We start from the raw sequence: 11,534 nt of genomic DNA, 5'->3' as shown, positions 1-11,534 counted from the left end.
GTGGTTATGTTTAGCTAACAAAAGCCTGTGGTTATATTTAGCTAACAAAAGCACGTGGTTATGTTTAGCTAACAAAAGCACGTGGTTATATTTAGCTAAGAAAAGTCTGTGGTTATATTTAGCTAACAAAAGCATGTGGTTGTGTTTAGCTAACCAAAGCACGTGGTTATATTTAGCTATCAAAAGCACGTGGTTATATTTAGCTAAGAAAAACATGCAGTTATGTTTAGCTAACAAAAGCACGTGGTTATGTTTAGCTAACAAAAGCACGTGGTTATATTTAGCTAAGAAAAGTCTGTGGTTATATTTAGCTATCAAAAGCACGTGGTTATATTCAGCCAACAAAAGCACGTGATTATATTTAGCTAACAAAAGTGCGTGGTTATATTCAGCCAACAAAAGCACGTGGTTACATTTAGCTAACAAAAGCACGTGGTTATATTAGCTTGATAGATGCTGTACTTCTTGTAATAAACCTTTTTTTATGCAAGCAAGATGGTGTCATCAGAGACTTCTTCATCACCTTCACATCATCGCTATTTAATAAACAACACCAACAAAAGCATGTGGTTATATTCAGCCAACAAAAGCACGTGGTTACATTTAGCTAACAAAAGCACGGTTCGTGCGCTTCGTGGCCCACCTGTGTGACTGGGCCTCCATGGCCACCATCTCCACTCACAAGCCGGTGGAGGGGCAGCCGTTCTCCAACACCTTCTCTGTGAGCGACGGGCCGGTGGGCTCCGGTACCGGGGTGCCCTACATGTGCCCTGATGTTCCCACACCAACACACACACACACAGACACACAACACTGCTGCACCAGCGTTGGTGCCGCTCCACCACCATGTCTAGTCTAACCTCTGTCACACTTACCTGGTGGTGTTGAACAGGTGTGGACTGAGATCATGTGACAGCCACAGCTGGACCTATTACCTAATGATGAGTCGCCTGAAGGTGATAGACAGGTAACCACATGTGACCACAGGTGATGGTAAGGTGGCCACAGGTGATGGACAGATGAACACAGGTGATGGACAGGTGACCACAGGTAAAGGCAGGTGAACACAGGTGCACGCAGCACTTTGCAGCACATCCCTGTTTTCTGTTCTTTAGACTGATCCATCAACCTTGCACACAATCCAGTCCAGGCTGTGACACAACCAAACGTGAGCATCAATGTGTTCTGATCATGTTTCAACATTTATAAACCTTTTAATATTACACAGTCTCCATGCTGTGATCAGATGTTCTGGTTCATATGCTTCAGTTAATCTAACTTCAGCCTGTTACAGATTCTACAGATATGAGACGTTAGAAGATTCTACAGGAAGTGACATCACAGTGAGCTCAAACACCAGCACTGTGTCTGTGTGACAGAGTTTAAATCAGTTTATTTAACAGGTTAAAATCATAAATCTGTCTTAGAGGACACTTTGTCTTTGTCCTCTGGTCTGTCAGATCTCACCCTGAGGTCAGACGACAGATATAAACGTGTAAGAAAACACAGAGTTGAGATGTGATGCGTGGGAGACGACAGAGCGTGTCACCTGCCATACAGCAGCTCCTCACCACTTCCTGTTCCACTTACAGACGACACCAGAAGAAGAAGAAGACGAGCGTTTGGTTCAGTTGACTGAAAATGGAGCTCCAGACGTGGACGTGTGTCCTCCTGCTGCTACTTGCCGCCGCTGTACCTCCGGCAGGTAGGACGACTCAAATGGTGTATAACCTTGTGTTAAAGATTCAAAGATGTCTCCACTTCCTGTCTCACTGCTTCACCTCCAACTTTAGTTCTGAAACCTTTGAAATTAAGTTTATCACAAACAGGAAGAGAAATTAAATTTAAATACGACTCATTATGTTTTAAATAACTTTATGGCGAGATGTTTAAGATAAATGCAGCTGCTGCTGAGACAGCGTGACTTCGTCCTGACACGTCTCTGAACATCACAGGAACTTTACCTGCTCTGAAAACATCACAAACCTTAGTCTTAAAGTTAAGTTAATATATATTTAATAAGCTGTGTGAACTTTGATTAAAGGGGGGAAACTGCGCTGAGGTCTCAAACGATCGAAACAACAACGACAGCAGAGGTAGCAGGTTGGTGTCGGCCATGTTGGAGGATGGAGGATGGCGGCTGGCGTCTCAGCTCCAACCCGCTGCTGCTGCTGTCGTTAAACCTCCATCTGACTTTAAATCTTCAGACACATTTTTACTGACGGAACATGTTGACAAACCACAGACTGAGTGTTTCAGAAGTTTCAGACTCAAACTGTGTCAGAGGAAACGCCGCAGCCTGCCTTCGTTACCCGACGTTCAGCTGCTGTGATCTGCACTCAGTCAGCAAACACAATTTATTAATGGAACCAACAGAGGAAACTACTGGGTTTATTCTGTAGTTGCAGGGTTTATAGATTTAACTAAAGCATGTGGCACCATGAAACCATGAGCCATGACATAGCACTGACAAAACTGTGTGAGACACAGGCAGCTGTTTGTGAGACATAACTGTGGGGTCCCACAGGGGTCAGTGTTGGGACCATAAATGATACGTGTGTATGGTGTCCAGGAAATTAAAATGAGTTTTATTGGCAGATGACATCAACGCTCTCTGTTTCTGCAGCAGCGTTTAAAGTGAAGTGATTTGTGGAACGAGCTGAGCACAGATATTAATCAGTTTTTATTGTTGTCAGATATATAGACGAGGAGGAGGACAGGTTTTGTTATTGATTGTGTGGAGGTTCCTGCACTGGAAATAAACTGGGTTCATTACTGGTTTATTTAAACAGACTGGGGACGGTTTTACATCAGTTGTAAATAAACCTGTTGACATAGAACATGAGTTAAAAGAAGAAATGTCAGAACGAGGCAGCAACTCTTCAGATCACCTAAACATAACACCAACAAATCATTTCAGACATCGACTTCCACAGTTTGAAATATGACACAGACGTCACGCTGTGATCAATAAATCCAGGTATCAGAGCAGTGTGTGAGTGTTGATATGTTTCAGTGTGTCAGACGTCCTGAGTGCACCTGTGGATCCTCTGCGCACTCTGTGCTGTTCATTATGAAACTAACACAGGCTCCGCCCCCTCTGTGACCTCATGAAGGACGTGATGACCCACCTGTATTTATAACAGATGTGAAGATAAATCCTGTCACATGTTACAGGCGTGTTTCTCAGACACATGTGCAACAGCTCAGCGTTCATCTCATATTTTATACATGTGTGTGTCACATATTCAGTTTTGACTTTTAAACTCCTGTCAACGTTTGTTTACCTTTAAAACCTGATAAACATTAAAACAACATGTCAGATGAGCAGAGAAGCGTCAACAGCTACAGATGTTAAAGTGTTTTTATTTACACAGAAATTAACAACAACAACAACAGTAATAATAACAATAATTTACAGAAACATTTTGTTCAGAGAAAATGTCCAGTGAAATATTAGAATGAGGGGATTTTTAAGGGGTTTTCAGGGATTTATCCCGTAAAATAAATAATGAGATTAAAGGCCGTTAAGTGACTGAGAAACATCTCGAAACACCTTTAACCTGAGAGATAAGGGTCTTTATAAGGGTAAGTTTGAACTCTGTAAAGTCCAGTTCAGACCAAAGATCGGTGACAAGATTAAATGTTACAGAGAAACGTTTCAGCGGTGTTTTTACAACGTACCAGAACGTTACAGAGAAACGTTTCAGCGGTGTTTTTACAACGTAACATAACGTTACAGAGAAACATTACAACAGTGTTTTTACAACCTAACAGAAAGTTTCAGCGGTGTTTTTACAACGTAACAGAACGTTACAGAGAAACATTACAACAGTGTTTTTACAACCTAACAGAAAGTTACAGCGATGTTTTTACCACGTAACAGAACGTTACAGAGAAACGTTGCAGTGACGTTTATACAACGCTACAGAACGTTACAGAGACACGAACATTACAGAGAAATGTTACAGCGGTGTTTTTACAACGTTCTGTAGCGTTGTACAAACATAGCTGTAACGTTTCTCTGTAACGTTCTGTTACGTGGTAAAAACATCGCTGCAACGTTTCTCTGTAATGTTCTGTAACGTTTTAAAAACACTGCTGTAACGCTTCTCTGTAACGTTCTGTAGTGTTGTATAGACATAGCTGTAACGTTTCTCTGTAACATTCTGTAACGCTGTAACAACGCCGCTGTAACAACGCCGCTGTAACATTTCTCTAACGTTCTGTTATGTGGTAAAAACATCGCTGCAACGTTTCTCTGTAACGTTCTGTTATGTGGTAAAAACATCGCTGCAACGTTTCTCTGTAACGTTCTGTTACGTGGTAAAAACACAGCTGTAACGTTCTGTAATAGAGAAACGTTACAGCAGTGTTTTTAAATGTTACAGAACGTTACAGAGAAACGTTGCAGCGATGTTTTTACAACGTTACAGAACGTTACAGTTGTGTCCTGTTTAAACTCATTGTGAATCTTTATTTTGAATTCAAACTTGCAGAGATTAAAAGTTATGTTCAGTTTACATCAAACAGGAAGTGAATTTTCTCGTTATCGTGTACCTGTAGAAGTTTGAACTCTACAATGTTTTGTGTTGACTCACTTCATACGCACAAATGACATCATATGTGCGTTTATAATTGCTGGATCGATGAATGAACTCCCACAGGTCAGCGTCATACGTTCCCGGAGTATGTCAATGCTGATTGGCTATCGTGGTGTGAATCAGTTGCTGAAGTTCAGCGCTCTCACGAATAACTGTATGATGTGAAATCACGCTACTCGCTTTATACTTAAGTATTTTGTGTCATTTGCATCACGTCAGTCGCAGAGCTTGGTGGGTAATCGCAGTGTTGTCTGTGAACAGAGGAATCTTAGCTGGGGTTATAACAACAGGAACGGACCCCTGTGGGACACCGTACTTTACTGAAGGTGAAGCTGAGTATTATCTCATAACAACTGTTTCACTTCAACTTCTATAAATGGAGGGACAGAGGATGGACCACAGCCGCCCTGAGTGGGCTCCGATTCACATACCAAGACATTCAGGTGCTCTGAAGGAGCGCGCTCAGACAAGGAAATATACAGTGATAAAATTTGTTCTAAAAATAAATAAATAAGTAAATAAATAAGTGAATAAATAAATTAATAAGGAAGTAACTAAATAAATAAGTAAATAAATAAGTGAATAAATAAATTAATAAGTAAGTAACTAAATAAATAAGTAAATAATAGTGGAAGTGAAGTGATACTTGAGTCTGACGCAGCTGTGATGACTCGACCACGAGCAGCGAGGCATCGTCGGTTCAGGAAGCAGCTGTGTGGTTTGTCTTTAAAGCTGTGATCACGTGATCATGTGACCCGGGCTGCGGTCTGACTGAAACAAAAAGAGATGGTGGTTTTGGTCGTTGTCATGGAGACGAAAGCTGCTGCTGAACTCAGACCTGGTTCACACCTTGTTAAAGATTCATCATGTTCAGTCTGTTAGACTGTGAGTGTATCTGTCGACCCGCTGCGTCTGCGATAACAACCGAACGCTGATGAGACGTGAAGCCCAGCTATATAACCAGAGAGGAGGAGGAGGAGGACGAGGAGGAGGAGGAGTCTGAGGTGGTGTCCTCGATTTGACTTCAGGTGTTTGACTCTGAAACCACTGACACAAACTGACACTTTTCTTAAACCTCCGTCAGCTGTTCACGATGATGATTTACCCTTAAAATGACCCTTAAATACTCGCTGACGTGGAGGCTCAGGAATTCAAAGTTGGGCACCCTCTCCACCTCTTCTCCCCTTACTGTCAGTGGCAGGAGCTCATCCTGATGTCGTCTGAAGTCTGTAATTAGCTCCTTTGTCTTCTTGATGTTGAGAGACAGGTTGTTGTCTCTACATCACACAGTCAGTCTCTGCACCTCATCTCTGTAGGCGGCCTCACTGCCGTTTGAGATGAGCCTCACCACTGTTGTGTCGTCCGCAAACTTGATTATTGAGTTTGTGGGGTGAGCTGGTGCGCAGTCATACATGTAGAGGGAGTAGAGTAGAGGAGGGGACTCAGTACGCAGCCTTGTGGTGCGCCAGTGCTAAGGGTCAGGGTCGAAGAGTTGCGAGTGCCCAGTTTCACTGATTGTGAGCGGTCGCTGAGGAAGCCCTTAATCCACAGGCAGAGTTGGTTGCTGAGACCCAGGCCTTGCATCTTTGTGACCAGCCTGCTGGGGACAAGGTGTTAAAAGCAGAACTGTAATGAACAAAGAGCAGGCCCAGAGAGGATCCCCCTCAGTCCCTTCAGAGATCACTCTGTGGAGACTAACCTTTGGGTCTGCTGTGGGACACATTTTCTCCAGCACCTGATTGAACTGGGAGGAGCCCACTGAGCTGTTACTGTCAATCAATCAATCAATTTTATTTATAAAGCCTAATATCACAAATCACAATTTGCCTCACAGGGCTTTACAGCATACAACATCCCTCTGTCCTTATGACCCTCACAGCTGATCAGGAAAAACTCCCCAAAAAAACCCCTTTAACGGGGAAAAAAAAAACGGTAGAAACCTCAGGAAGAGCAACTGAGGATGGATCCCTCTTCCAGGACGGACAGACTGTGGGGTCTGTAAATATCGTATAACTTTACATTTAACCTGTGGGGTCTGTAAATATCGTATAACTTTACATTTAACCTCTTGTCAGATATTATTCCAGAACCAGTCGTCACATGTTCCTCATTACAGGTGTCAGGGGATAAGAGTTCATTTATCTGTCAGCTGTAGTTTGTTCAGAGTATGTGAGAGGGATGAACTTTACTGATTACTTTTCTATCCTCAGTTTGTATTTCTGTGAGGAACCTGTTGAATCTGTTGAACTTAGTTTTTCAGTGTTTCCTTCTGTTGTTGTGGTAAATATCTGAAGAGTTCAGATGTTGGGAAAATGACCTCCTGTCTCTTATTCGTTAAAATGATCTGTAGGATCTGATGTCAATAATTATGTTCGTGTTCAGACCATTTTTAAAGCGTGTGGCTAATATATAAAACTCTTATGACAGACTTTACTGGTCACTGATGAGATTTACTTTGGCAGGTCAAATATAGGTTTTTATGGTGACTCAGGTCCATGATCCCATCTGAGTATTTTATGGAGAAACATTTACAAAGGGTGATAAATACCTTAAGGGGTATCTGGCATCAGGCTGTTCTCTACATTAAGACATTGTGTGTATGAAAAACACGTTAAAATAACACATTAAAAAGCATGTAAAAAAAAACATGTTAAAAAACAAGTTAAAAAGCATGTTAAAAAACACGTTAAAATAACACATTAAGAAGCATGTAAAAAAACATGTTAAATAACACATTAAAAAGCATGTAAAAAAAACATGTTAAAAAACAAGTTAAAAAGCATGTAAAAAAACATCTAAAAATAACACATTAAAAAGCATGTAAAAAACACGTTCAAATAACATATTAAAAAGCATGTAAAAAAACATGTTAAAAACAAGTTAAAAAGCGCATTAAAAACAAGTTAAAAAGCATGTAAAAAACATGTTAAAAAAACAGGTTAAAAAGTAAAAAAAAACATGTTAAAAACAAGTTAAAAAGTATGTAAAAAAAACACCTTAAAATAACACATTAAAAAGCATTTAAAAAAGCATGTAAAAAAACAGGTTAAAAATAACACATTAAAAAGCATGTTAAAAAACACATTAAAATACATTAAAAAAAACACGTCAAAAAACAAGTTAAAAAGCATGTAAAAAAACACGTTAAAAAACACATTAAAAAGCATGTAAAAAAACACATTAAAAAACAAGTTAAAAAGCATGTAAAAAAACACGTTAAAAAACAAGTTAAAAAGCATGTAAAAAAACATGTTTAAAAACACATTAAAAAGCATAGTATACTGTGACTTTTGTTTCATGATTTTTGAGGACATATTTTTATCCACCTTCTTCCTGAGGGCACGAATGTAGAAAGCATTTTAACAGGTTAGAGCATTCACACTGCATCTGTTCTACGCGCTGCTGGAGTTGTGCTGCTTTCGCGAGCAAACTCGAAAATAGAAGAGATGCCGATTTTTTGCGCGAGTTGCGAGCGAATGGTCACGGTATTCAACAAAACATCGACATCTACAGTGGCCGAGAGAGGTCACAACACACGCAAACTCGTGTTTAGTAGTAACACAAAGCAGACACAGACTACTTACCCATTTGTAGTTCTAAATATTACTTCTCCAAGTGTTGGAATAATCACTGGTGCGTGAACCTGTCCACCCTTTGGGTCTGAACTTATTTCTTCTTCTTTGGGGTTTATCGGAGATTTGCAAACACGGTGAACTACCGCCACCAACTGTTCAGGTGTGGTTTGTATTTTGACGGGACAGCAGCGGCTGCTGTACGACGCGTCTTTTGGTTTTGGTGTGAATACACGTGTGCTGCTGCTACGCTTGTGGACCCTTTCGCGGCCGCTTCACGAATGCATCGCTTGCAGTGTAAATGAGGCCTTATGCCTTCAAACCACTACAGAAGCTATGTTTACCAAGTTTAGTGAAGGGACAGAATGTCGTTGCGTGTCTGCCAACGGGCTATGGCAAGAGTATTATATACCAAACTTGGCCAAAGTTTACCAATCTGCTGGCCGGAGATGGCGATCAGGGATTTGTTGTTTTGCTGCATGTTGTATTACACCTTGTATTCTTACGTTTGTCTGACACAAACAGCAACAGCTTTCTGTCATGATGAGGCAGATGCATCGTCGGCTCTGTGGCTCTTCTTTCTCGTGAGCAAGCTTCTGTAAACTCGCATGGACTGAGGAATGAATGACTCAACGTTATGGTAGGGTTGTGTATGGAGTCAAATACACCACAACACAAATAACATTCATGATGGTAAAATTTTACATTCTAACAAAATAAAATTTTTCTCGATCGTTTATTAAACTTTTTTCAGTCATGATAAAGCTTTTTATTTATTCCACAGCTCCCGTGAAAAGTGTTTCCCTTCGGTTCTATTTACATGTAGCACCCAGTTCATGTGGATACTCACAACTCCCACCCCCTTTCCGCAATTGGCTGTTCCAAACAAGCTATGTTTGAAAGAGAATGGAATTGGCTACGCCCATTTTCCACGAGTTGAGGCGTATTCCTCCAGACTAGTCCAAGCTAAATTTTTGTCTTCAGCAACTGTGTGTTGAACATGTGACCAGAACAAAAAGGGATTGTTCCTGTTGCCATGGTTACCATTGATATGAGAAATAAAACTACAATAGTTTGAATCAGAATTATCAGAAGAGAATGACACGTAGACTGACAGGTCTGTCACTCAGCGTCAGTACATCTTATCCCTGTCTTTCCCCGTCAGACACCATTCTCAACCTACATTAGAAAATAACTTTACAGTCTGAGTCGTCTCCACACTGGATGAGAAGAGACGGTTTAGTTCCTGTGGGTTCGGTTAAATAGAATGACACATCATCAGCATACAGAGATATCTTATGTTCTTCTTCTACTACAGTTGGTTCTCTTCAAAATGGCGGCGGTGTGTGTTAGTGCAGAGCGTGCTAGGACATGGGAGGGGAGTACGTCTTTAAAGTGTTTATAGAAGTCATTAATGAACCCGTCAGGTCCTGGACTTTACTATTTTTTAAACCACCAGCTGCAGGTGCACAGATAAAATAAAATAGAATAAATACTGTGGCATTAAAGACGTGCAGCAGCAGCAGCTGATTATTAGAGACACAGACATGTTTTTATTTTGTTAGTTTCATACAGGAAGTATTTGAGGCGTCGTTCAGAGCTAGTCATGAACACTGAGTTTCCTCTCGACCTGTTTGAAGTGGAAAAAAACCTCTGATGACACATTTCTGATCAAAAATTAAAAAGTGTGTTTACAGTAAATGTTCATTACTCAGTTTATTATCAGCTGTGATGTTTGAGTTTACTCAGAGAAACTCTGATCGACAGTGAACGTCACACGCCCTCACACACACCTCAGTCAGATCATCTAGTCAAATACAAATGTACTTTACTGAGTATTTTAGACGGTGTGTTGGCGTCACTCTGCAGCTGTAGGAAAAACAGCCAACATATACTGACATCACCCAGATGTGCCCATCACCAGGACGAGGACAAAACTAACCAGGGGTCAGCTCCTTATACAGAGCAGGATTACCCTTAAATCACTATCTGAATTACTGTCACTCCAACTCTGTTTGTACACACTGTCACATTTCATACCATGTTACCGACTTTCTGCTCTCAATCTGTGACTTTATTTCCCTAAAATTACGAATTTAATCTCGGAAAATTTCAACTTTGTGGAATTACAACTTTATTCTTCAAATGTACGATTTTTATTTCTTTAACATTTTTTTTTAACTAATCCTCAGTTGTTCCAAACATCTGAGACAAAGCTAATTATCAGAAACTTTTATTTTGATTTATGTTGTTTACATGTACATCAGAGTTTACACCGTCCAGAGCGACGTCTTCAGATGTCACTCAAATGGTAAATTAAAGGGTTAATTCCTGTAAAGTGACTGGTTTACTGCAATGAACTTTGGGTTTCAGTCTCAGTGAGGTGGTGACAGTGCGTTCGAGGACATTAAAGGGTAAATTAACAACTTAAAGGGTAACTCAAAGGGTTAATCAAAGGGTAAATTAAAGGGTAATTTAAAGGGTAAATTCCTGTAAAGTGACTGGTTTACTGTGATGAACCCTGATTTTTCTGTCTGTGTGACCATGGTGACGGTCTGTAGGAAACTCAGTGAATGGAAACAGACTCTTGTTGACTCATGAAGATTTTTTAACGTTCAGATTTCCGTTAACGTTGAAACACTGACGCAGAGTTGTTGTATTTTTACTGTGACTCAGTTTAATGATCATTTTTATTCAGCGCCAGTCGAAACAAACTGAACGCCTCACCTTCATTCAACACATCATTGTTATAATTATTTAAATAACCTGTGATTTTACACAGATACAGATAAAAAAACATTTTTATTCAGCATCAGTGAAAACAGAAACACTTCATCTACTCTCAACACCTCCACTTTGTTCACCACATCATTATAACACATATATAAACAACAAAATTAGATCAGCAGGTATCAGGAGCTTCTTAAGCTTCCTGTCAGAATAAATAACTGTTGTATTTTAACAGTGTTCAGGAAACTGTGCAGTAAAACCACCGATGATACTGCTGAGTGTGTGTGTATTAATCCAGAGACAGAACAGCAGCTTTAACAGCCTCATTTCAGAGCCATCAGTTCTCCTGAATGGCTTGAAAAACTGAGGTGTTGGTGTCCGAGGCCTCGGACACTGTCCTCCATCTTGTTTTAAAACAGAAGTGCTGGTGTATCTGACCTGTCCGAGGCCTCTGACACTGTCGGCCATCTGATTTTCGCAATATTACGCAGATGAAAAAATGCAGTCTGTGAGGTTTGTTTTAAATGAGAATTAAAAGACAAATCTTGATCAAATGTTACTCCGAGGTTTCTTACGGTAGTGCTAGAGGCCAGAGCAATGCCATCTAGAGAAACTATGTCATCAGATA

At 40.4% G+C, this 11,534-nt stretch overlaps 1 protein-coding gene across 1 annotated transcript in view; it reads left to right on the top strand.

Moving 5' to 3' along the window:
- The first annotated feature begins 1,593 nt into the window (after nucleotides 1-1,593).
- Nucleotides 1,594-11,534, top strand: part of LOC126402962 (T-cell surface glycoprotein CD3 zeta chain-like) — a 25,576-nt gene continuing 15,635 nt past the window's right edge. Inside the window, exon 1 of the mRNA XM_050065336.1 lies at nucleotides 1,594-1,705. Within this exon, the coding sequence (XP_049921293.1) occupies nucleotides 1,642-1,705 (64 nt within the window). The 5' untranslated portion in view covers nucleotides 1,594-1,641. The remainder of the gene's footprint in view (nucleotides 1,706-11,534) is intronic.

Source organism: Epinephelus moara, chromosome 16 (genome assembly GCF_006386435.1).
Source record: "Epinephelus moara isolate mb chromosome 16, YSFRI_EMoa_1.0, whole genome shotgun sequence".
NCBI lineage: Eukaryota > Metazoa > Chordata > Actinopteri > Perciformes > Serranidae > Epinephelus > Epinephelus moara.
This window is presented reverse-complemented; position numbering and strand designations above follow the sequence as displayed.